At 60.5% G+C, this 26,031-nt stretch overlaps 1 protein-coding gene across 4 annotated transcripts; it reads right to left on the bottom strand.

Annotated features, from left to right (window-relative positions):
- Positions 1 to 1,687: 1,687 nt before the first annotated feature.
- On the bottom strand, positions 1,688 to 26,031 carry TMCC2 (transmembrane and coiled-coil domain family 2). Of its 4 annotated transcripts, XM_064635622.1 has the most exons (5): positions 25,850 to 26,031; positions 18,049 to 18,561; positions 4,049 to 4,983; positions 3,636 to 3,771; positions 1,688 to 2,982 (listed from the first exon to the last, which is right to left on the bottom strand). In XM_064635622.1, exons 1-5 carry the CDS (start codon positions 26,012 to 26,014, stop codon positions 2,671 to 2,673), a joined length of 2,061 nt encoding a protein of 686 aa, XP_064491692.1. In that variant the 5' UTR covers positions 26,015 to 26,031; the 3' UTR covers positions 1,688 to 2,670. The 4 variants fall into 4 exon arrangements, with proteins under 4 accessions (XP_064491692.1, XP_064491695.1, XP_064491694.1 ...); XM_064635625.1 differs by lacking the exons at positions 18,049 to 18,561; positions 25,850 to 26,031 and adding an exon at positions 14,417 to 14,498; XM_064635624.1 differs by lacking the exons at positions 18,049 to 18,561; positions 25,850 to 26,031 and adding an exon at positions 10,347 to 11,460.

Raw genomic sequence — 26,031 nt, 5'->3', positions numbered from 1 at the left:
CTCTGCCGGGTGCCCTGCCTGGGGAGCGGGAGGATGCTGGAGGGGCAGTGGGGTGACATTCCTGGCTGGCACGACCCATCCCTGGGGCAGGATGGAGTGGAAGTGAGGAGCAGGGAGAGGGACAGGCAGGTCTGGGAACGGGAGGTGCCGAAATTCCCGCTGGGATGGGATCACCCAGCAGGCTGGAGGAGCTCTGACGCTGCCCCAGCACCGGGGCCTCCTCTGGCTGCTGCCAAGGAGGTCACAGGGACTGGGCAGTGCCAGGACATGACCGTTCTGATGTGAATGTCCCCAAGTGTCACCGGCTGGGGGGGGTGGCAGGACTCACATGTGTGGGACTCCTGCCTGTCACACACCGATTGTGTGACAGGACAAGGGGTAAAATGGTTTTAAACTAAAAGAGGGTCGGTTTAGATGGGATATAAGGAAGGCATTTTTTTAAATAAGGGCAGTGAGGCCCTGGCACAGGTTGTCCAGAGAAGCTGTGGCTGCCCCATCCCTGGAAGTGTCCAAGACCAGGTTGGACGGGGCTTGGAGCAACCTGGGCTAGTGGACGGTGTCCCTGCCCATGGCAGGGGGTGGAACTGGATGAGCTTTAAGTTCCCTTCCAACCGAAACCATTCTGTGATTCTCTGGCTGCTGGTGCTGAGCTGTGGCGCTGGGGCAGCGCTGCGCTGCGGGCAGGAAGCGGTTAAGGCGCTAATTGGGGTTGGGGACTCCCACCCTGGGCTCCCACCCTGCCCCTGCCCCAGCCCGGCGGGAAGGGAAGATGCTCCGGGATCTGCGGTGGGGACCGGGGGCCCTCCTGTGGCTGCGGGTCCGCGGTGCCGCGTCCCCCTGCCCGCAGCCCCCTCTGCCTCTGCCTGCGACGCTGAGAACCACCAGCAAAGAGGGTTTTTCCCCATCCACTTCCCTCCCTCCGGGCGTGGGGCTGGCAGGGTGGGGGCAGCTGCACCCCTGGGGTCCCCCCAACGGGCTCTCAGGGTCTGGGCTCAGCAGATGGAGCTGAGTTTAGGGAGCTCTGGCTTTGGGATTTAATTATTCTCTGCTTTGTTCTTACAGGTGTCTCATGGAGTAAGGGCTGACCTGGTGCAAGGTGCTCCTGGCTGGGACGTGGCAGGGCAGGGGGCTCTGCTGGACCCCAGGATGGGGCAGGTCCCCCCACTCTGGGCAGGCCCACCTCGCTCAGATGAAGTTCACGGGGATAAATGTGACTGTTCTCCCCAGAGAGGGGGTGCCCTGGGTGTCACCTGCAGCAAGGGGCCCCAGGGAGCCTCCACACAGGTGTGGCCTGTCCATACCTGTGTGTCCCACCTGGGCCCAGCCCTGCTCCTGCACTGGGGCCTGGCTGAACCTCCTCTCTGATCCCAAACCCGTGTCACCCCCCAGATGCCAGAGGACTTGTGATGCTCAAGCTGTGCTGGTGTGAGAGGGGATGCTCAAGTGCTGAGGGGATGCAGGGTGGGCTGGCTTGGCCCTGGGAGCACAGAGGAGGTGGGAGAGGACAGGCAGCTTCTCCACGTGCATCTGTGAGACCCCTAACAACCCTCCCCAGCTCCCTGTGCTCTGTGCCAGCCCTGGGAAGTGCCATGGAAAAATGTTAAGGGCCAAATTCTCAGCTGAGGCAAAGTGGCTCAGGGCCTCAAAGCCGGTGGTTTTGCACCAGAGGAGGACCTGGCTGTGCACGTACTTTTATATATATATTTATATATATATGTGTGTGTATAGATATATTACATAAATATATATGTATGAAATAATTTAAGAAACATCCGAGACAGCATGCTGTGCTCTGGGGTGGGGCTGGGAGGCAGCTGCTCCCCCACCCCTGTGCCCCACCAGCTTTGATTCACAAATGGAAACAGAGTCTGGAATTAAATTAAAAACCGCACACACGCACACACACACGACACGGGGCAGAGGCTGCAGAACTCAGAGGCGTGATGCCAGAAAGTCCAGGTGTCCCTGAAGAGATTGGATCAACTAAAGCCAAAGAACTGGGAAATAAATAAATGAGACCAGCGGAGGGGATCTCGCTCGTGCCGGTGCCGTCGGCAGCACCGGGTCCCCCGTGTCTGCCCAGCCCCTGTGGGGACACCAGGACACTGTCACAGCCCTGCTCTGTCCTGGCTGGGCTGTGCTGGGCTCGGGAGAGGCTGGTGGGACGTGTGTGTCCTGCTGTGTTTGCCTTGGACCCGCTTTCTCCATCACCACGTGCTTTGCTTTCGCTCCATCCCAGAACTGAGCTTTTCGCCACCTTGAAAGGGAAAACCCAGCCCCAATTAACCCCTCTCCTCTCTCTGCAGGAAGCTCTCCTGGAGCCAGGCTTGGTCCAGCTCAATCCTTCCCACCACCTGAAGAGCCCTGCAGAAGATCTCCTTCCCACGGACTTCGGGGTAAAAAACCATCCAAAACCCCCCTAGAAAAAACCCAGCGCCCCATAAACCAAAAATGTCTTCCAAAACTCTTCCTCGTTCCCCATCCCACCCTCCCCAAACACCCCAGAGGACTGACTGAGGGATCCCAACTCCAACTCCAGGCGACCACCGAGGGCCGGGAAAGCAGCCGGACCGAGCGCATGAAGAAACAACCCCGAAGGCTTTTGGACCCCCGTGCCCTCCTCCCTCTCCTCGGCGGGAAATGGAAAGCCCCCCACCCCGAGCTGCGGGATCAGCTGGGGAGCAGGACGTGCTCCAGGAAGTAGCTGATGGAGTCCCAGTGCTTCCAGAGGAAGAAGAGGAGGAGGACGAGCAGGGCGGTGCTGAGGATGCGCATGCGGGTCTTCATGAGCGGCGTGATGAAGTTGGCGATGGTGGAGACGAAGACGAGCAGCACGGCCATGAGGGCCAGGATGACGTTGATGAACTTGCCCAGCAGGGCCCGGGCGTTGGCGTTTTCCACCCCTTCCAGCTGCACCACCTGCTGCTGCTGCTGCTGCAGCTCCAGCTTGGTCACCCGCGTCAGGCAGGACTCCACGGCCTCCTGCGAGGGGCGGCGGGTCAGCGGCTCCAGGGGTGTCCCCCCCAGGGATTTCGGTGCCTGTCCCACCCTCCCGGACCTTGCTGCGGGGAGGTTTTGCTCTGGCTGGGCTGGAGGGTGCTGGGAGGACCCACCTCAGCAGGGAAAATGAGCCAAACTGGGACAGGGGGACTGTGTTGGCCTGGAGCACCCGGGGACACCAGCACAGCAGGGACTTGCTGGGATTCCTCTTTACAGGGGCATGGGAGTGACAGGACAAGGGGGAAAGGCTTCCCACTGCCAGAGGGCAGGGTTAGATGGGATATTGGGAAGGAATTCTTCCCTGGGAGGGGGGGCAGGCCCTGGCACAGGTTGCCCAGAGAAGCTGTGGCTGCCCCATCCCTGGAAGTGTCCAAGGCCAGGTTGGAGGAGCTTGGAGCAACCTGGGCTAGTGGAAGGTGTCCCTGCCCATGGCAGGGGGTGGAAGGAGATGAGCTTTACTGTCTTTTCCAATCCAACCCATTCTATGGTTTTGGGGACATGGTTTAGTTACCTGCTTCTTGCTGTGACCTGGAGGGTGCCAGGAAAAGGGATCCCCCCTATCCCAGCCCGGGATCTCTCCCTCTCCCCGTGGATGGAGGGTGCAGCGAGGGGGCTGAGCCCTCACCCTGCCCTACCTGGATGTCCCGTGCCCTCTCGTAGGACTGGTAGGCCACCTTCTCCTCCATGCTGGCCAGCTCCTGCTTCAGGTTGGTCATTTCGTTCTGGTGCAGCTCCGTGAGGTCGTTCAGCTGCTCCTCCAGGCGCTCGTACCTGTGCAGGAGGGGCACTGAGCTGGGCAGATCTCCCTGAGACCCCCCTGCCCTCCTGCCCCTGTCACTGGGGATGCCACCCGGCCCCTCCAACCCTCCCCTGCTTGTGGCTGCTGAGGGAAAACATCACAAGATCCTCCACGAGGGCCCGGCAGCGAGGAGGGCAGTGGGGACATTCCATGTCCCTGGAATGCAGTGCTCAGCTGGGCAAGCCCAGGATGGTGGTTTACGGTCCCCAAAGAGCCCCCCTGGGTGACACAGGCCCCCCCCACCCCTACCTGTAGCGCTCCTCCTGCAGGCACTGCGTCATGTAGGTGTAATCCCGCTGCAGCTGCGCCTTGAGGTCCTCCATGGAGTCCTCCAGGTGGGACTGGCTGTCCTTGATCTCCCGCAGCTCCTCCAGGATGGTGTCGAAGTTGTTGTGGTGGCTGTCCAGCGTGTTGGACTTGGGGCTCCCCAGCCCGCCGGGCCCCGCGCCGGAGTTGCTGCCGCCGGCGGAGCCCGACGTGGCGCTGGAACACTCGTCGTCGCTGCCGTACTTGGGGCTGGACACCAGCGTGGCGCTGCCGCTGAGCGCCCGCGAGGCCTCCTCGGGGTGCCCGTCGTCCAGCGTGTCCTTCAGGTGGGCGATGTTGTCGGCGCTGCCGAACTTGTTGCGGATGAGGCTGGCGAACTCGCGCGGCTTGGACACCACGGCCGTGTGGGTGGCCTGGGAGAGCCCCGAGAGGCCGCCCTTGACGCCCTCCACCACGCCGCCGCTGAAGCCGCTGATGCTGGAGCGCACGTTGGCCCCCACGTCCTTGAGGCCCTGGTGCATGTCCCGGAACACATCCTTGGGCTGGCGGGAGGGGCCGTTCTGCTCGATCTCCTTCAGCTTCTTGTGGTAGTGCTCCAGCTTCTTGTGCAGCTGCGCGATGGTCTGCGCCGACTTCTGGTTCTTCTTCTCGAACACCTGCTTGATGCGCGACGCCTGCTGCTTGTCCGCGTTGTTGGCCAGCTTCAGGTACTCGGCCACGTTGTCATCCCGCGCCTCCTGCTCGATCTTGATCTGCTCCGTGATCTTGAGGATCTTCTGGTGCAGGTGCTCGATGGCGGCTTTGGTCCGGTGCGGGTCGGGGGTGCCATCGGGCACGTCCAGGCACACGGTGCCGTCGGCGTCGCCGTGCCCGGCGCCCGGGGGCAGGTTCAGAGTGGTCACGTCCCCCTTGTCCAGCTGCCAGTGAAGAGAGAGCGGGGTCATGCTCAGGGGAGGGAGAGAACACCCCGGGGAGGGGAGGGGACAGGGGGCACAGAACAGGGGACAAGCTGGGCGGGAGAATAGTTAACCAGAGCGACAGCGAGGTGTGGGGTTGTTTTCCAAGGTGTTGGGTTGTTTTCCAGCTGGTTGAACATTTCCCGGCCACACCACCCCTGCTGGCACGCCAGGAATACACCAGTGAGGGAGCAGAGCAGCCAAACAATCAGGGGTTTGGGGCTGGGTTTTCCCGGTGGCTTTCACCAAGGAGCATCTGCTGCCACCAGGAGCTCGCCTTGACTTTCTGCCCCCGCCCCGTGCAGGGACAGGGACCTGCCTTTCTGGGCTGCTGGACTTGCCAGCCAGGGAAAGGAGAGAGGACAACTGGAACCCATCATGAGATCTCCCACCAAGCAGCAGAGAGCACAGGGATTGAGCAACCCAGAGGTATTTTAGTCTCGCTTTCAGCCTGGCTTTTAGCCTGGATGGCCCCGGGAGTTCAGCCCAAGAGAAACTCTGCCCTAACCCCGAGCTGTGGGTGACTTGGGATCAGCTCCTGATCCCAGAGCTGCAAGTGCAGGGATTCCTTTGCTTGCTTTTCCAATCCTCCTCACCCAGCAATGCCAAACTCCTCTCGGAAACACGAGCTGCCACCCAGGAAATTCGGACAAATGCCGAATTCCATTTTACAGATGGAGAAAACTGGAGCTTTGGGAGAGGAAATCACTTGCCTGAGGCCACATTTAAAATCACTGGCAGGGCCTGGACTGCAACCCAGGTCCTGCCTCGTGCTCTCCAACTCGGAATTGCTGCTTGGCCACTTGGGGGAAAAAAAAAAAAAAAATCACTAAATCTTTCCAGTTGCTGGGTTTTATATGCAGATTCTTATGCAAAACCTCCCTGGTTGTATAAATGGCTCCTGGCTTCTAATTAAGAGCTGCTTGAAAGTTAAATACTGTTGGCAGACCTGAATAATTTCTAATTTCCATCACACTTTCCCCGAATGACCCCTTAATAGGGATAATGCTGCGAGATCATTGCTTAGGAGTGTGTTATCTCCAGGAAATGCCGGGTGCAGGAGGGAGGAATGTTCTCAAGATGCTGCTTGTGAACATTCCCATCTGCAGCAGGTCCCCAGGGGGCTTGGAAAAGCCAGAGCCAACATTGCCCTCCTGTTATTCACTTGCATCTCCTCCTTCCCTGCTGTCCTGCTGGGAGTCTGGGGGTGTTGGAACTTGGTCTGGAGTTCTCAGCTTCCTTGGGAGCAGCCCCAGCCCCCTCCCCAAGGGCTTTTGGTCTCTCTCCACTCTGTAATTTGGGGCATGGGCTGGAGGATGAGAGCAAAAGGCAGAACCCAGCTGGACTCACTGTCTGGAGGGGCGATTTTTAAATAAACATTAATTCCCAACAAATTAACTGCCGAGTTTTCAGCCCCTGCTGCCAGGCTATTCTTAGCCACTCAGCCAGGCTGGGCCCTCCACGAAGGGTTTTGCTTTGGTTTCTTATCAAGAGGCAAAAATTAGAAACAGCAGGAAACAGACTTTTTGCCCAGCTGTGCAATTCTGTGCAGAGAGAGAGGGAAAAACTGCCCCTGGCAGAGGAAAAGGCAGGTCCGGAGGTACCGACATGGGAAACCCCGGCTGGGCCAGCCAAGGGGGGAAATTTCCAAAGAGGGAAAGGTTTGGGAATCACCCCTGTAAAGCCAATCTTTTGGACTGGAAAGAGAGTAGGTTTAGAGGGGATAGTGGGAAGAAACTCTTCCCTGTGAGGGTGGGGAGGCCCTGGCACAGGGTGCCCAGGGAAACTGTGGATGCTCCATCCCTGGAAGTGTCCAAGGCCAGGTTGGAGCAGCCTGGGCTAGTGGAAGGTGTCCCTGTTTGTGGCAGAGGGTTGGAATAAGATGATCTTTAAGGTCTCTTCCAACCCAAACCATTCTGGGATTCTGGGATTTATTCAAGGGATTATATTTGGGAGCACGGGGGGAAGGGAGGGGCAGGATGGGTGGTGAACTGCACAGATCCAGTGCTGCCCATCCATGCTGACAGGGCTGGGATGAAATCCTGTCCCCTGCTCTCTCTCAGACATGGGACAGATCATAGGAAAGGCACATCAGGTTATTGCTTTGAAAACAACAACCAAAAAACCCCACAATACAGATCTCTGCAGCATTAACAGACACTGCCTGCTAAATCCCAGCAAGCCTAAATGACTGTGCAGTGGATTTAACGAGGGGATTATTAAAAGCCACACTTTCCCTACATGCAGAAAGCCCTCTGGTAGGCACATCAAAATGAAAGTGCTGTTTTCCAGCACTTGTTTTCCAGGCAGGCTCGGAGGGGAGAGCCGGGGGTGATGTGGGATGCGGGAGGAATGCAGGACGCAGGGAGGGAAATTATTCTTATCAACAGAACTCGGCCCAGGAGAGCTGAGATATGCAAAAGGCTGGAGCTAATAAGCTGAGCAAACAGTGCTTAGAGGGCCATGGCCTGGCACAATTATGCAGTGCTGGGTTCTTTGGTGCTGCAGGTTTGGTGGAGGGAAGCCCAGCAGGCAGGTGAGGAGCTCGGGGCCGGGGCCCTGCAGTGCAGCCTCGGGTCTCCCCACACACCCCCGGCTGGATTTAACCCCCTCCTTAAGAAATTGCACAATTATTGCAAAGTTCAGAGCGAAACTCTCGAGGCACTTACTCATACCCTGAACTGTTCTGTTTTCCAAGCCCTCCAGCCCACTGGGAAGCACGGCTGGATGAGTTAATGCCGCGGCTCGTGCCGCATCCCCCCCTGGAGCGAGGACTCTCCCTGCAAAGTGTGGCTGTGATTCCTGGCTGGGATACAAAGGCCGTGGGAAGGACCACGTGCACCTTCAGGCATGGGAAAAACAAGTGCCACTGGGCTGCTGAGGGATGTTGGATGCAGGGCACACGCAGGGAGCTGCTGCGCTGATCCGGCGGCTCCACAGCAAAGGTGTCACCGTGTCTGGGTCCCTTTGTGGTTGTGGAAAGCCACGGGGGAGAGAAATGCAGGTGGGTAGTGGACGTGGGGAGGGTGATTTTGGGGCAGTTATTAAATGTGGCCCCTCTTCCCCAGAGCACTTTATCAGTGTAACTCAGCACAGCATCCTGTGAGCCGGCGACTGCCCAGCGTCACCAGGGACACCCAGAGTGTCCCTGTCCCCATCCCCACGTGCCTTCCCAGCCCTGAGCCTCCTGGAGCAGAGCTATTATTCCCACCAGACCCACCCCAGCTGTTGAAAATAGAAGCAAGAGCCCTGACTCACACTTCCCACCCTGCCTTGGAGCCTGCAGCAGCGCCCGAGGCGGGCAGCCCGTGTCCCCCTCCGTGCCCTGCCCGCTCCCTGCTCCCGTGCCATCCCTGGATGGGCACAGCGGGCTGGCAGCAGCTGCCTCCGCTGATTTACCAGCCTGAGAACCATTTTCCTTACATAATGCAGGGAGGCACGTTCGGGGATTCAGCTCCCAGAGGAGTTTCCCACCCGGCACGGCCCCGGTGGGTTCCGTTCGCCGCGCGCCAGGAGCGGAGGTACCGAACCCCCCCCGCGGGTCTCTCTGCCCCTCACCATCCTCCCCATCGCCTCGCTCGGACCCCAAACAGCTGCCAGGACCTACCTCCATGGCGGGCAGCGCTGGGGTGCCCCGGGGCTAGTTGGCGTGGGTGGCTCGGCCGTGCCCCCGCAGCGATGCCCGGGCAGTGCCGGCTGCCATGGCCCGCTGCCCGGCCGGGGAGAAAGCAGCAGCTGATGGCAGCGAAGTTTTGGGGGGAGCAGCAGGGAGGGAGGAGGAGGAGGAGGATGAGGATGACCCCCCCTTGCAGCCCCGGCAGGGCTGGCCCCGGGCGCTGGGGGAGCGCGGGGACGGAGGCGATGGCTCCGCCGGGATTGCCGACTCAGGAAATCTGCCGGAGCTGTTTACAGCTCCCAGCGACTGGAGCTTTCAGGGCTGTAACGCAAAACCCCCCTCTCGTCCCCGTGCCGGGATATTCACACGCCTCCAGCCCCATACGCTGCCTGGGCCCTGACGCAGGGGGTCGGGACGGGCTCCTGGCATCTGCTGTGTCACAGAGCAGCACGTACAGCCTGGGAGAGGCAGGGGGAGGGCATCCACCAGGGAAAAACCCCGGTGGAACAGGCACACGGGGAAAACACAGTCATTCTGCACGGAGCTGGGCAGCCTGAGGCAGCTAAATGGGAACCAGCCACTCCTGCCGGGACCAGGAGGTGTCTTCACCCTCGGTGGGCACTGGATGGACCTGGATCTGTCCTCTCCCATGGAGGGAAAGGCACTGACCCGATTCTGCCACGGGAGAACGTGCAAGGCACAGAAAACACACCCAGCTGGCTGACCAGATATAGGTGTTGGAGATTCACGTGCAATTCAAAAAGATATTCAATGAGATGTCTGAAAAGCAAGCAGGGACAGGCTCGGGCACAGCTGAAGCCAGTGGCAGTCTGGAGTCACCCCCTGGGCACTGGGCATTTATTCCTGGGCCAGCAGGGCTGCTGAGGAGCCAAAGGGCGAGAAGGAGACCTGGAGCTTGAATGTTTGAGTCACCCCAGACCCGTGGGGCTGCACAGAGCAGGGTTGATGGATCAGGCCTGGATAAGAGCGATCGAAGGAAGCAGAACTGAAGCCCAGAGCTGTGCCAGACCAAAGCTCTGCTGATGCTGAAACCTCAAACCCACTGTGGCCACAGACACGGGGCTAACTGGGACAGGTTCCTTTGCAGCTCTCTGCTTTAGTTATTCCTAAAAAAAAAAAAAAGCAACGAGGCAACAAGAGCTTAGGGAGTCTTTGCAGCCGCCCGTGGAGCGGAGCAGGCCGGAGCGATGAGCTGACCGTGACCTAGATCCATGTGTAATGGGGAAGCCTGTGCTGCTCCCACAGCTGAGCCAGCCCAGCACTGCTCAGCCTCGTGCCCTGCATGGCCTCCTGGGCTGTCCCACAGCCATCTGTGCCCTGCAAGTGCAGCCTGCCACGCTGGAGAGCAATGCTGCACCCCGAGCTGTGCTGCTTGAGACCCCGCAGCCTTTAGCCTGGCAATGCCGGGCACTCCTGGACCAGCAGTGGTGCCTGTGCTCCAGCTCTCCGGGCACCACTGGGTGCCAGGAGCAGGGAGAAGGCAGAGCTGGAGCAGCCTGTCACGGCCCAATCCGTGATGTGAAGCTGCCAACACGCAGCTCAACACCAACAACTAAAATCCTTGCCCACTTCCAGCCCGGGCTCCCACCCCGGCGGCACCGGCACCGACCATCCCGAAAGGCACAGAGAGAAGAGCAGATTCCCCAGAAAATGAAACCTAGCAGGAGCAGAAACCAGCTGTGCCTACCATGTGGTGCTCAGCCAGGCTGGGGAAGGGTGAGGACGGGGCAGAGCTTCCTCCTGGTGCTGCACGGACGCTGCGGGGCCGCGGGGAAGGGCCGGAGCCCGCGGTGACGCCGCGGCGCTGCCCACGGGGACGGTGCTGGCAGCACACGGGGCTCCTCGCCAGCCTGGGTAGGAGCAGCGTGTCTCCCGTGGGCTGGCACTGCTGCTCAGCCGTCCCCCTGAGCCCAGAGGGTGGATTCAGCAGCCTGGCCAAGCCTCGGGCCGTGGATACCTCGGGCATGACACGGGGCAGATGAGGAGGGCCGGTCAGCTCGGGGCTGGTATCTCCCATAGCATCACTTCTCCTTTTAGCACAGGAGTCAGAGGTCACTTCCCATCACTCTTCTGCCGTCTCAGCAGGGCAGGAACATTACCCAGCTGCACAGGACACTGTGCAAAGCACCCTTCCTGCTCCGAAATCTGCTTTCCACTTCCCTCCTTTAAGGCTGGCCCTGAAACCCATCTGCTTCCCTCAGCGGTTTTTGGGGCTGCCAGGCACTGCCCTGCCCTGGTGCTGCGACACAGCCCACCCAGCAGTGCCCCCCACAAAGCCTGCCTGACCTGCTGGGCTGTCCCTGGCCTGGGGAAGGACAGAGGAACACGGATTTCCCCAGAGGACGCTGATGGAGCGAGGACTTGATAAAGGCTGGGATGTTCAGGATGAGACTGTGCAGTCAGCAAGACATGGAGAGCGTTTTGGGGATTTACTGGGGATCTCAGGTGCTGGATTCCTTGGAAACCACCTGCCCTCAGCTCCCCAGCACAAGGGGAAGGTTAACAAATAATTGCAGAAGCAACAGCATCGCTCCTCATTAATGCCCCAGCAAAGCCAGGGGGAGCAGTGGTGCAGCATTTCCCCTCCCAGGGGCACAGACTCCCTTCCACATGATTCAAAACCCCTCCTGGCACGGGAAAGGTGGTGGTTTTGCAAGGGAATTACCCAAGAGGTTGGTGTCAGACTCCCCTTTATACTTACCCCCAGCTCTGCTTTAGATTTAGTTCACTGCTTTAGTGGCAGGCAGCTGTTTTTTCAGGCCTGACCATAAGAGGCAAATTTAAAAATCCCAAAAGCCCAGCTCCTATGCAAAGAAAATCCCTGGGTGGCCACAAAATCCCAGCAGGTTTGGTGTGTGCTGGTGCTGAGCAGGGAAGGATCCACCCACAAACTCCTGGTCTGAGCATCTCACCCAAGAGATGGGTCACCTTATGGTGCAACATGAACAGGTGGCAGATTTGGGGCTTGGGCTGTGCTTTCCCTGGGGCTGGGCTTAGTGTAGGGAAGCAGCTCCTGAAAACAGGAGGAAAACCATCCAAGCTGCACCAGAGCCTCCTCAACGAGGCTGGGAAAGCTGTGTATGGATTACCAGGAGCCAGGATGGTGATACAGGTGAGGATCTGCTCAGTCCACTGTGATGCTCCTCAGCATCACATTCCCAAGTGCTTTTGGTGTCCAAAGCCAGGGGCTCCTCGGCCAAGAGTTCCACCCTTGCCAGCAGCAGCCTGGCCTTCTCCTGCAGGTACCACCTTGCTCCTCACCCCTTATGCCTGAACATCCCAAGTCCTTGCCTAGGAGTGGGAATCCCATCCCACGGGGCTCATGGCACCCAGAGGACAGACAGGCAGATCCCAGGATCCTCCCCTGGGAAGTCCCTGAGCCTCTGTGCCCATCCACCCCACACATATCCCAGTGTTCCCTAATTCCACACCACATCCTCCAATCTGGGGGCTGTCCCCTGTGGCCTGGGCCTGCAGGTCACACCTCTGCAGGGATGATTCAGTGACCAGCCCTCCTGGGTGAAGCTGTTCAGGGCCCTGGAGAATATTTAGAAAAAAATTCCTGCTGTTGTTTTTGCTGGAGGGAATAACCCTGGGGGCTCCAGCAGCTGGGTTCCACACCTCCAACAGGGTGTTTGTGCAGCCAGGAGGGATTTTTGGGAGCTTTTGCACGGAGGATCTGAGGGGGAAGCAGGGAGAGGTGAGGAGTCCCAAGGCAGGACCCTGCTTTGCTCATCCCGACTCAGGAGGGTCAGGATGACACATCCCAGTGGCAGGGATGGCTGGGAGACATCCCAGCACACAGACACGAACCCTGCTCCCCAAACCCTGCGCCCTGGGCATCCATCCCACACACCAACAGACCCCAAATCCCACGGGATCGTGGCGCTGGCAGCGCTGCCTGACGGGAGCAGGAGCTGCTGGTGGGCTGGAATCAGCAGCCATATGTCAGCCAGGCTGGGGAACGAGGTGTCTTCAGCACGGGGTGAATCAGTACCACAGTCTGATATTCTTCTCCTGAATTAATTAAGCAGCAATCTCGCCTGCCTTTGTCTTCACAGCTATTATCTGCTTGTTGCAAAGCGCTCCTGGAAGCACCATCCCGATGGGAGTGTGGGAACGAGTTCCCACCACCCCCCCTTGGCTGGCAGACTCATTCCCCTGCCACACGTGGGGAGGTGGAGGTGGGGAGGTGGGAGCTCCCCTGGGCACAAAGGCTCTCACACCTCCAGCTCCGGGATGGCCTGGTGGGAGCTCAGTTTGCAGCCAAGGTCAGTGATTCCCCCTCAAAACCCTGGGCACTTGTAGGGTCTCCACACCCTGGTGCTTCCCAGCTCAGCCCCTTGGGATCCAGGTGCCCAAGGGATGCCCAGCTGTGGGGCTGAGGGCTGCAGAGAGGGCAGCTTTACACCACCACTGCCTCTGTTCCCTTTTGCAGCCACCACTGGCCTGTTTTACCTCCTTCCCTGGGATTTCAACACCAGAACTCGCCGGGAGTTTGGGTGGGAGGGGAGGATGTGCTTTGCCTCTGCCAGCAAATCCTCCTGAAGAGATGCACGAGACTTCACCGAGGCATGGATGTGCTGGCTCCTGTTCCCAGCTGGGGAAACTGAGGCAGGGAACGAGGGAAACCCCCTGCCTGGGAAACTTCTGCCTGGGGTGGACGTGGGGACAACCACAGGTGGGTTGTGCAGAGTCCCCGTCCCCGTCCCTGTCCCAGTTGTGGACTGAGACCAGTCCTGGGAAACTGGAGCCGTAGGAGGGAGAAACCCCATCCTCCCCCTGGAACCGAAGGCAGCTGGATGCCAGGAGGGCTGGAGGGAGCCCAGGGCTGAGCTGGACGTGCCAGAGAGCAGATGCCAGGGCAGGGGCAGTGAACTTTGCCTGCCATCCCCAAGCTGCCCCGGCGAAGGCTGAGCCGTCCCACAGCCCCTCAGCCACCCCAAACCCCTCTGCCCCCACGGGCCACAGCCACCCCGGGGGGGGGGTGCCCAGGAATTCCAGGTTTCTCCCTGCTGCCTGTAATCCGTCTGGCCCCGATATAGCCACTGACCCGGGGGGAATCTAAATTTAGCGGGATGAATCCCGCCCTGTGTCCAGAGGGTTGGTGCCCTTGAGGCAGCAGGACAGCAGGGCTGGGGGTGTAAGGACAGGTCCCCCCTGCAAGGCAGAGCCCCAGGACACTGCAGACCCTCTCCTGCAGGGCTGGGGCAGGGAGAGGGCCGTGGGGAGAGGAGATTGGAGCAGGGAAACAGCCCACTCGGGTTGTGATCCCATAAATAAGTGTGGCTTACAGCCGGTGGGAGCCCAAAGCTGAGACACGGCACAAAGCCCCCCTGCTCCCCCCGTTCCTCCAGCGTCTCACAGGAGAAGCATCTGCTCCGGGAAGCCAAGGCGGCAGCGGGAGGGGCCCGGGGGGGCCACACGGGCAGCGGTGGCAGCTGGTGCTGTCACTTGCCGAGGGACACCGAGGACAGCGAGCCCGACCGGGGTCCGGCCCCTCGCATCCCCCGGGGGATGCTCGGTGGGTCCGAGCCGCGCTGAGCACCGGCACTCGCGACACTTGTGATGGACCCCCCCCGTGGGACGCGGGGAGAAGGCGGCCGGGAGAGGACAGACGGACGGACGGACGGACGGACGGACGGACGGGGCGCAGCGCTGCGGTAACGCCGCCCTCTAACGGCCACCGGCCCCGCCGCTGCCCCCGCGCCGCTCCCCCCTCCCCCGGGGGGACCCCCGTGCCGAGGCGGGGCTCACCTGCACGTGGACCATCCCGCAGTCCCCGCAGGCGTCCGCGCAGCCCCCCGGCAGCACCAGGCACAGAACCCCGCGGCCGCCCCGCTCCAGCTCCGGCGGCCCCGCGGGGGGCGAGGCTCCCCCCGGGATGCTCTGCCCCGCCAGCACCGGCGCTCGGCTGCGAGACCCGCCGGGAGCCTGCGGGGAGACCCCGCCGGCCGCGGGGATGGGGGGCTGCGGGGAGACCCCCCCGTCCCCCCAACCCCCGGCGCCGGGGCCTCGTCGTCCGTGCCAGGCGGTAATTCCCGTGTGCCCGCCCCTGCCTGGCGGGTCACCAGCGCGGGGATTAGGGAGATCAGGAGAAAGCTCCCTCTCCCGCACGCTCCCGCAGCCACGCGCGGGCCCCGCCGCAGCCTCCCCCCGGCCCGGGCCCGCCGCTGTCACCGCCGCTGTCACCCCCCTGTCACCGCCGCTGTCACCCCCCTGTCACCGCCGCTGTCACCCGTGCCACCGGCGCGTCCCGGTGCGTCGGGCACACCGACAGCGATGTGCGCCCCAAACGTGCCACCTCGGCCCAACAGGAGAGCCGCGGGAGGGGAGGGGGGTTTGGGATCCAGGGATGCTCCCGCAGCTCGTGGGTGAGCGGAGACCCCTGAAGCGCAAAGCAGAGACACACACGGGCTCCCGGAGCAGCGCCGGCAGCCAAACCCTCGGTGCCGAGCTGCCAGCAGGAGGCAGGGGATGTCCGAGTCATCCCAAACTCATCCGAGCCATCCCAAACTCATCCGAGGGATCCCAAACTCCTCCGAGTCATCCCAAACTCATCCGAGTCATCCCAAATTCACCCGAGTCATCCCCAAACGCACCCACGCACACGAGGTGGGCACAGGAGGGGTGGAAGGCTGGGGAAGGAGGGGGGGAAACCACGGAATACACCCTCCAGGTGGGCATCACCCCGCAAAGCAAAGTCTTGTCCCCAGCGTGTGGCACAGGTGACAGTCCTCTGCTGGCCCCGGGGGGGGGTGAGCCCTTGGCACTGCTCCCCAGGGCAGCACAGGGGGGCACACGGGGCACCTCTTGGGGTACACTACGAGCCCTGGTTGGAACTGGCACCCAGCACTGAATTCCCAGACTGTTCCATGGTCCCTCTGCAGCCACCCCAGCTGCTCCCTGCCACCTGGAGAGAATTAAGGGGTTCAGGGGGGAGGAACTGTGTGTGCCAGGACCTATATGGGTGGAAGGTGGCCTGGTGCCATCAGGGACCAGGGGGTGAGGAGCCAGGGCAGGTAAAAGGGAGAACTGCAGGAACTTAATCAAGAAAAAAAAGAAAAGGGGAAAAAAAAGTCACTAGCTGTTTGTAAGGCACTTGCTGAGTGACTCCATGAGGGATTCATCCAGAGTGTGTTCCTTATGCAACAGGGGAAAACCCAGCATGACATTTTTTGGGGGGGAAATGGCCCTTTCCCAGGAGCCCCCGAGGGTGAGACAGGGAGGAGGTGTCAGATCCCTGAAGACAAGGCAGGAGCGATGCCAAGCAATCCTGGCCCAGTGTCACCCCCCTCCTGGGGGTGCTGGAGCCCAGGGCAGGGCCACAGCAGCCACCCCTGAGGAAGAGGAGCTGGTTTGCTGCGGGCAGGAGGCTCCTGAGGGCTAGGGAAAAATAATCCGGCATGAGAATATCACGTAGCTCTTGTTTCTCTAAATAGGTTATTTTTCCACTGCCTCACAAAGGCCCCAGTATCTCCTCTCTTCTTATTACTCTTTGTGTCATATGCAGTTAATTATTCATCCCTTTTCTGTGCTGCCCTGGGAGTGGACACAGACCTGCTCTGCTCTTGCCTCCCTCTGGGGGCTTCTGTCCCAGCGGGATCAAAGCTTTGGCCATAACCCCAGAGGGCTCACTGGGACTGGGCTCCTTGCAAGGCAAGGCCACAGGGAAGAAATTTTGGCTCCAATTAACAACCTGCTGCTCCTGCCCCTGCCTGGGCACTCGGGCCGTGCTCGACATTCCAGTGGGGAGGAGCAGGGAAGGGTCAGAGTGCCCTGATCTGCACACAGGAAAGGGGGCAGAGGAGGACCTGGAGGGGGCAGAGGAGGACCTGGAGGGGGCAGAGGAGGACCTGGGCAGTCATTTCTTGCAAGGCTGCTGATACAATGATGTTGTTCATCCCCTGGGCCCAGATTCCCACGTCCTGGTGGTGGCAGGGGAGCAGGGCTGGCACCCGCCGCACACCACGAGCGTCAGCTGCAGCTTGGCACTGCCACTGCCCCAGGGAAACAGAAAGAAAAACTATCTGGTTGAGCCTTTTTCCATTAGCTCAGAGGGCAAAAGGAGTGTCCAGGTCAGATTTCCCTCTAGGAGAGCAAGCAGAGAGGAGTGTTTGGGTGGGGGGCACGTGGGAAGCATCGCTCCCGTCCCCTGCACCCGCTGGGTGCCACTGCCTGGGGGAGCACATGGATCTGACACCCCACTGCTGTCCCACCCTGGCAGCTCTGCCCAGCCCCTGCCACCCCATGACACAGCTATTCCTGACAAAGCCACCCAGCAGGAGCCCCCGTGGGATGCCAGAGCCTGCCTGCCCATCTCCCCATGCCAAGCTTTGCCAACTCACGGCTGGTATTTCCAGGGAAATTATAAAAAAAAAAAAAAAGAAGGATACTTCTGGCCCTCAGGGCTGCAGAGAGCAGTTTTAGAGTGGGACACCCCCTGAGCTCCAAAGGCCAAGGAGAGAAGCCAACGTGGAGAATCCCACTGGCTCCTGGAGCAGCTCTCCCTGCCTGCCCCGTGAACTCAATGTGCCTGCTGGGCTAATCTCGGCTGGTTCATAATTAATGGCACTAAACACTAGATGGAAACACCATCCTGTCCATCAGCTCAGCATGGACTGCTTCAAAAATCACTTTGGATGGGACAATTCACAGCTCAACCCTTACAGGTGCCCAGCACTGGGCTGCCAGGATCCCCTCAGACCCCGTGCCAGGGGTCCCATCCCACTGGCACAGAGGGCTTGCCAGGTCCTTTCTTCTTTCCCTCAAATCCCTCTCTGGGAATCAGACCAGTGCATGTCCCTGTCTTCACTTCCCCACAAGAGAAGCATCAACCCCAGCAGCTCCAGACCCGACTGGTTCCCATCTGCTGCCTGGTGCCACCAGCGCTGCCCTGAGGGACAATCCCATCCCACCAGCACTTTGGGGTGCTCTGCACCCAGCCCTGCCCCGGCTCTGCAGGGTGTTCTCAGCCCAGGCCGGGGGCAGCCACAGAATCACAGAACCACTGAGGCTGGAAAAGCCCTCTAAGATCATCGAGTCCAAGTTGTGAGCCCTCTCCACCTCGTCACCCAGACACAGTGAGTGCCACACCCAGCCTTTCCTTGGACACCTCCAGAGATGGTGACTCCACCACCTCCCTGGGCAGCCCATTCCCATGTCTAACACCCTTTCTGCAAAGAAATTCTTCCCGATGTCCAACCCAAACATCCCCTGGAGCAGCTTAAGACTGTGTCCTCTTGTCCTGTCGCTGAGAGGAGAGCCTGACTCCCCTCTGGCTCCCCCCTCCTGTCAGGGAGTTGTAGAGTGGGAAGGTCCCTCCTAAGCCTCCTTTAGCCCAGGCTGAGCCCCCCCAGCTCCCCCCAGCTCCCTCCCTGCAGCCCTACCTTATCGGCCAGGCCCTCGGTGTCCTCGGTGAGCAGGTAGACGGCCCCGCTCTCGGCCAGGAGGATGGCAGTGTCCGTGGTGGAGGAGGACCTGGGCCGGCCCTGGTGCTGATGCAGGATGGCCGTGAGGCCGCTGTCCTGGGGGGCCTTGCGCCCGAGGTGGGGGCTGCCCTTCTGGGGCTCCAGGGAGCCGCTCTTGGCGCGGCGGCCGCCGCTGTGCAGGCTGGTGCCGCGCTTGATGGAGGGCCGGGAGCGGATCTGCTGCAGCACGCGGTTGAAGGCGGTGGGCCGGGCGGGCAGGTCGTGCAGGGACACGGCGTAGGACACGCGGTGCATCTCCGGGGAACGCTCCTTCTCGTCGGGGGACTCGTGGTCGGAGGCGCCGGGCGGCGGCGGCGGCGGCAGCGAGTCCTGCGGGTTCTGCTGCTCCCGCTCCCGCGAGCGCCGGCGGCTGTGGAACAGGTGCTTCAGGCCGTGGCCGAACATGGAGCCCTCGGACAGCTGCTGGATTTTCTGTGGAACAGGGGCAGAGGAGAACAGCTCCCGCGGCTGCCGCGGCATCGCCCCGCTAACGGCGCCCGCGGCTCCGAGGGACGGAGCTCGTGCCGGACCGAAATCAATTACCCCCTCCCGATTTTGAGGGGGTAAAAAGAGCTCCTGGAGGGTTCTGGGGACCCCCCCAGGCCGTCCCCAAGGGATCTGGGAAGGGAATGCTGCCAGTGCTGCACTTACACCCGTGGAAAATCCTAAATATCAGTGGCCGTTTGTTGGCGCACAGGGCTGAGCACGGTGGCTCCACCAGCATTCCATGTGACAGGGGGTCTCCAATGAGCCCTGGTTATCCCTAAATTAGCAAGAAGAGCAGAAAGACCCTCAGAGTTTGGAGTCAACACGCTGCACAGAGACCCCAATCCCACAGGCAGAGGGCACGGAGCAGCCTCTTCCTTCCCTAGGAATGCCAAGGTTACTCCCAGCTTTGGAGCCTCACAAGAGCCGCCTGCTCCAGGAAGGATTGGAGGGGTGGGGGGCTTTTCCCCGTGGGATTTTCCATGGTCCAGGCTGGCCTTGCCTTGCCTATGGGGGTAAAACCACAGCTCACGGCCCTGTGCCACCAAATGCAGCCCCTGAGGTGTCCCTCTCCCAGGGGTGGGACTGGCATTCCCACGGAGCACAGGGCTGTTCCCAGGAGGGCTCCCGGGAATGGGGGTGGCCAGGGCCACGCTGCAGTCATGCAATATGGATGGTGGAACAGATCCTGCTCCCGATTACAGCCCGCACAGGTTTCCCTGCAGCCACTGGATCGCCCAGATTTGCATCCCTGGCAGGTTCTGGCCGGGTGCCCTCTGCACCGTGTGCCCAGCCAGGGGGGCAGCAGCGTGGGCAGCAACTTCCAGCATCTCCCAAGGGCTCAGTGGATCCCAGAGCCCCCGATCCCTGCTCCATCACGGCTTCCAGGCAGCAAGTAAAGGCTCTTGGGACACCCAAAGCTCCTCTCCCCTCCCCGAGCAGCCCCAGGAACGCGGCGGATCCCAGGGCACGGGGCTGCCCCGCTGTTCCCTGCCTCAACTCTGGAGCCAAGCCGAGCATTCCCCGTTCTGAGGACGCCAATCCTGACCCTGCTGACGTCCTGGGCCACTTCACCTCCCATTTACTGTGGCAGGACTGTCCCCAGGGACGCTGGTTCCCGTGACAGCAGCTCCTGCTCGGAAACCAGCGGGAGCTGGGAGCACTTGGCAAAGGCTCTGGGATTTTGGAAAAGCTCTGATGTTCCAGACACGACCTCCAGGAGCTGCAGGCTGAGGAGGATTTCATGGCCATACAGAAAGGACTCCTTCTCCTAAAAGATCCCAGATATTAAAGCCACAAGGTCCAAATCCAGCAGGGCCTAATTCCCATCCCACCTACAGCACTGACAAGGAACCAGCAACGAGATTCCCGTGTCACTAAACTCTGCAGGCAAAGCCTTTAATCCTCCCCTCAGCCATTCACAGTGAGAATATCCATCCTTTTGGTTTTTCCTGGGAAATATATAATAAATCTACGGTAGCTGAAATGCTACTTCGGGAAATAGTGATTTAAATTTTTATTCTATTTATAGAGTCTCTATGGAAACAGAGGCTGCATTAGGTAGGTAATAACACTAAACCCTCAGATTTCTCCCCTCCAGGGCATGGCAGACCCTCAGGGGCACACTCAGCTCTTTAGAAGGTCCAAGTGAAAAGAAACAACCAACTCCCTTCCTCGAGGGTGATGAAAACAACATGAAAGTGGAGCTGGCAGTGAAGGAGAAGAGGTTTTCCCAGCAGCAAACGCAGAGGTGGGAGCCAGAAGCCCTCAGGTGTTTTTGGTCCAACAGCTCCACCTGACTGAAATGAGCCTTTTAAAACAAACTCTCCTCAGGCCCTTTCCAAGTTTTTCCTGAAAGGGAAGCAAAGGGAGGAATCCCAGCCCTGCTGCTCCAGGCTGGAACCCACGGGACCAACTGCTCGCAGAGCTCAAGGTTTGTCTGCACGGAGTTGTTGGGAGTGGTGGCCACAAACAGGTGATTCTGCAGAGAATCTGCTGATGTAAAAACTGTGCTTTCTCCTGTTACCCTGGGAAATTCCTGCACTTCCAAAGCAGAGGCATTTTTCTGGCACCAGACCACTCGTGGCTCGGGACAGAGCATCTGCACGGGCTGTTTTGGAACAGCAAAATAATAACTGGATACAGAGATTAATTTCTCAGTGTGGACAGCTGTAAAACACTGATTTTAATGCCAAAATATCTGTATTTCTTTGGACTTCTTCATTAATGCAGCCAGGGTCTCCTGCTTGGTGGCAGGGACTTGTTTCTGTGGAGTTCAAAGGAGCAGCCCCTGCTCCACCTGCACTGAGAAGAGCTGGGAAAAAAAACCATTTTAACCCAAAGCAACGTGTCTTGCAGGAAAACTGTGACTTGCATGGCTGTTTTGTCTTGGCCTCTGCCCTTTGGCAACATCCCATGGGAGAGCCAGGTGCTGCCCTTGCCCACTGTGGCTCTCCTGCCACTGAAACCTCCCAGTTTCCCACTAAATGGTTTTCCAGCTCTTTCCAGCCCGACATCCAAACCTCTTACTCGGCTTTCAGACAGACACACAAGGAGGGGATCTTGTTGCCATGACCTTCTAGCACGGCCACATGCTGTGAAATCCTGCTCAATTGTTATTATTACTATTAATTATTTATATCCCTGGCCTGCCCAGAGACTCTGGGGCTCTCTGAAGAACTGCACAGACACAGGGGAAGTCCCATCCCTTCCCACCCCATCCCATCCCTCAGCACTCCTTATTTTAAGGCACAGGGGGTTCCAATCCCCCACCAGACAGGGGAGGCCACAGCTCACAGCCCCCAAACAGCAGCAGGAGCCAACAGGTCCTGCTCTCCCCTAGGTGGGGTTTCCAGTCCTCCTGCTGCTTCCTCCAGCTGATCCTCCTCTGGATCCCCACCAAGGGGGTCCTAAAACCCGCCAGCACCCTCCAGCCAGGCTGGGGGACAGGCTCAGAGTTGTCCCCACGGGGTGACAGCCCCGCTGCCCCTCTCAGCCCCACCTCACAGAGCACCCCAAGCTCCCGTTCTGCCGCTCCTCCCGCTGCCAAAAAAAACGCCGAGGCAAACGCGGAGCTGTTCTAAAACTGCAAATCAGGCACTCCCCCACAGGCACACTGCTCCTCCCGGGGCCAGCAGGAGGGAACAGACATGTGACAACCGTTAGTCATGTTGGTTCAGGCACTACCAACACGCTGGAGTGACAGGCAGCTCCCGGAGCCTCTTCCCGAAAAACAGGGAATTCACTGCCCAGGTGTGGGGGGCTCCAGGCCCCTCCCGAGCTCCCCATCCCAGGTGACATTTCCAGGGTGAGATCTCTGCTGCTGGTGCTGAGAGGAGCCAGATGTGCCAGATGTGCTCCTGGGGGACCGGGGCAGCTCGCGGCCGCCTCTGCCACGGCTCTCACCTCTCAGCGGACTGGGGGGATGCTGAGGGCTGAAATCCAGTGGGAGGCAAGGATGGGGATCCTGGAGGGGACCAGATGTGGGATCACAGGCAGCTGGGCATGGAGCAGCCCACACCACCACGAGCCTGTTCCCGCTGGGATGCCAGTGCAGCTCCTGGGAGGGCCCCGTGCTCCCTCCACTCCGCTGTGCCCGGCACAAACTCCAGGGAACACCCTGTCTGGGGGGATGCTCTGCCCTGCCTGGGGGGATGCTCTGCCCTCCCTGAGGGGCCAGGGGGTCCTGGGGTGCAGCAGAGACCCCCGGGGGTCCCTGCCAGCAGCCCCAGAGCTTTGGGTGGGCGATGCCCCGGGGAGGTGATGGATGTGGCTGCTCCAGGGACTGCGCTGCTCCACTGCCTGACAACAGCTCCACCCATGCCAGAGCCACAGGGGAGCCAGCTCACCTTGGCCGTGTCCTTTCAGCACCAAAATATGCCTGGAAAATTGTTCGTGCCCAGGATTAAATATAAATGCACCTCAGGGTTTAGAATAGGGGCTGGTGACCTTTATGGAGAAGAGGAATCCTTCCTGTCCTCCCTGCACTGCCATGAATCCCATCGAGGGGTCTCCACCCCCACATCCATCCCCCTGGGATCTCCAAAAAAAATAAACCAGCTGAGTGGGAGGAAATGGGAGGGTTATGCTTCACTCCATCCCTTTCAGCCACCCCAGTCCCAACCCCATTGCTCCCAGTGCTGGGAAGTGAAGTCCTGTACTGGGGCCTCCCCTTGTCCCTCATCTCCCTCCTCCTCAGGAGGGGCTCCCCAGCTCCACAAAGCCCAGGGGAAGCATTTTGTCCATGGATGTGGGGTTTGGATCAGGCCCTGAGGAGCGGGAAGAGCTTAGGCCCATGCCTCTGGATTCCTACTGATCTTGGCTTTCAGGTTCAAATGAAGGAAAGGCAGGAGCCACGAAGACCAGGACCGTGAAACTGGAGATGGAAACGATGTCAGGCTTCAACTTTCAGCCCTTGGCCAGATCAGACCACTGGGGAGAACAAGAGAGTGACCCAGGGGAAACACTCAGAGGTGCTTGGGGACAGTGGGAGTGGGACCAAGTGGTGCTGGGACACCCTGGCAGCCCCGAGAGGCTGGATGTCTCCTTCTGCAGTGCTTTGCATGGATCCAGTCACTCTGCTGCAGAGCACAGCAATCCCTGCCACCTGCTGTACTGTTGAGCAGAACTCTGTGTCACACATCAGCCCTGCTCCTTGCCAGAACTTATTTTTTCCCTCTTTTCCCCTAGTGGAGCCCTCACTGGTGGCAGAGGCTGGGGAAGGGAGAGCTGCCACGCATCTGCCGGGGTTCAGGGATGGAGATGACACAAGGCAGCCTGTTGTTTCCAGCTTGCCAGCTCAAATCCATCTTCAGCTGGGCAGCAAAGGAAAGTTTGTGCTGCACCACGGGGAGCTGAGGCCGTCGGTTTGGTGGGTGGCACCGTGCCAGCCTGGGCACAGCAGAGGGACCAGCTTGGACCCACCCCACTGTGCAGCTCCAGAGGGGGTTTGGGGCGGGAAAACCCTCAGATTTTACTAAAGATGCCCCTAATTGCAGCAGCAGGAGGTGAAGTGGCTGCTCGTGGTGGCTGTGGCAGAGCCCCACGGAAGCTGCGGGCAGCTCCCGGGCACAGCTTCCCGTCTGCTCTGCCCAGTGAAGCGAGTCTGAGAATTTATTCCATGCAGGTAATTAATTGCTGAGCTACAGGCACGTTAGAGGTGAGCACTGGAAGCAAACCTGCAGCAGGGTACCACGCTCAGGTCGATAAAATCAATGGGCACTTGGCCACGGCCGGGGCTGCCGGCGGGGTGAGGCTGCAGGGCCGGCTGAGCTCCAGCTCCAGCTCCAGCTCCAGGCTGGATGTGCTGACCCAGGAATGCTTGGGGTGCTGCTCAGAGCCATCTGCCCCACACTCCCACCCCTTCCTGACCCCCTGTGCAGGTGAGAAGGGCCCTGTGTGGGATGGAGAAAGGAGGGGGGGTGATGCTGAGGGATGATGTGCGTGGGAAACACCGCCCTGGCTAAGCCAAGCTGAGCCTCCTCAGGGTGAGGATATCCCAGCTTTGCACGGCCCTGAGCTCCACATCCCCATGGAGCACAGAACCATGGAGTCACAGAGTCACAGAATGGTTTGGGTTGGAAGGGGCCTTAAAGCTCATCCAGTTCCACAGGCAGGAGCACCCTGTGCTAGAGCAGGTTCTCATCCAACCTGGCCTTGGACACTTCCAGGGATCCAGGGGCAGCCACAGCTTCTCTGGGCAACCTGTGCCAGGGCCTGCCCACCCTCACAGCCCATGGATGTGCCTTGCCCTGGCTCGGAGCTCTCCCTTCCAGCTGTTTTTTGTACGCCACGACAGCAGAGCCCAAAGAGCCTCGGGAGCAGGAGCTGCTGCTCGGACATGGAGGGAAAGGCCTCGTGTGTCACATCCTGCAGCCACAGGGCTTCTTGTGCTTAAAGCAGCCGAGTTTTCTCCTGTAGGAACGGGGGTTTCAATCCCTGGTGCCTGTCTGGAAGGGATGCCTGTAGGCACTGGCAGCCCTGGACCTGCTTTTGGGCTTCCACATGACCTTGACCACACTGGGGAGACCTTCTAGGCCGAGCAACCGGGTGGGGTGTCCACAGCAGGGGACTCCACCCTGCATCCCAGGCTGCCCAGGGGTGCCAAGGGACATCTCCCACTTTTTCCAGACCTTTTCGAAACCAGGGAATGGAAGCAGCACCTCTGGACCACCACTGTGTGACCACCACGTGTCACCACAGCGAACCAGCGGCCACTGCAGCACCTGGAAACCCCCAATTCCAGGGGTTTTCTTGCAGGGAATTCATCCCTGCAGGATGAACCCCCACCGTGCCCTCGCCGGCGGGACCCTGTTGAACAGCCGGGGGGTTGGAGCTGCTCCTGCTTCCAAACCCGCGGGAATTTTCCGCCCGATTTCCCACGGGACCGCCCCATCCTCCTCCTTCCCTCCCTCGGGATCGCCTCCTTCCCTCCCGCAAGCGCTGCGGTGCCGCGGAACTTGTTTTCCTCCCTGACCGGACCCAGCCCGAAGGCCCGGGAGGAGCAGCCTCGGGGCCATTTCTACACCGTCACTTCCCGGTGCCGCAGCCCCGGATCCTCCCGGAGCGTCCCCCCCGCACCGGGCAGGGATGTACCGGGCTCTCTGCGGGGGCACAGCCCTGTCACCCCTGCCTGGGACCACCCTCATCCCGCCAGCTCCTCATCCCAGGAGCATCCTCACCGCAGGACCATCCCCATCCTTGGTCCATCTGCATCCCTGGAGCATCCTCATTTAGGAGCATCCTCATTTAGGAGCATCCTCATCCCAGGAGTATCCTCATCCCAGGAGCATCCCAATCCTGCGACCATCTCTATCCCAGGGGCATCCTCATCCTGGACCATCCCCATTCCAGGAGCCTCCCCATTCCAGGACCGTCCCCATCCCCGGAGCACCCCCATCCAGAAGCATCCCCATAACAGGAGCATCCCCATCCCAGAATCATCCTCATCCAGGACCCTCCCCACCCCCGGAGCACCCTATTCCCAGGATCCTCCCCACCCCAGCACCGTCCCCATCCCTGAAGCACTCTCCTCCCGGGATCGCCCCCGTCCCGGAGCCATCCCGTACCCTCCAAGGTCACACCTGTGGCAGGGTCGGCACCGTGGGGTGGGGACGGCGGCACCCCCCGAGCTGCATCGCAGGGGTGACCCCGCGGGGCGCTCAGCATCCCATAGGATGCTCCATCGGGATCCTCCCCCCAGCCCGTGTCCCAGCGGGACGGCCCCGCCGCTCACCTTCAGGTCGGGGGGCTTGGAGCGCTGCGGCGGGACAGCGCCCGCCTCGGGGCTGGCCGCCGCCGCCTCCCCGGCCTTGCCCTCCATGCCGCCGTGCCCGAGCGGCGGCTCCGCCGCGGGATCGTCCTCGGGCTGCTGCAGCTCGTCCGAGCGGCACCGCTTCATAGCGGGGCGCGGGGCGT

Source organism: Pseudopipra pipra, chromosome 25 (assembly GCF_036250125.1).
Source record: "Pseudopipra pipra isolate bDixPip1 chromosome 25, bDixPip1.hap1, whole genome shotgun sequence".
Lineage (NCBI taxonomy): Eukaryota > Metazoa > Chordata > Aves > Passeriformes > Pipridae > Pseudopipra > Pseudopipra pipra.
Note: the sequence above shows the minus strand (reverse complement) of the source record. Positions and strands in the feature narration are given on the sequence as shown.

Excerpts from the sequence above, each read along its gene's own strand:
- TMCC2 (XM_064635622.1), bottom strand. The coding sequence starts at position 26,014 with ATGAAGCGGTGCCGCTCGGACGAGCTGCAGCAGCCCGAGGACGATCCC. Across the intron at positions 18,562-25,849 it reads CCAAGCCCCCCGACCTGAAG|AAAATCCAGCAGCTGTCCGA; the intron begins GTGAGCGGCGGG and ends CCTGTTCCACAG. Across the intron at positions 3,772-4,048 it reads CTGCAGGAGGAGCGCTACAG|GTACGAGCGCCTGGAGGAGC; the intron begins GTAGGGGTGGGG and ends CCTCCTGCACAG.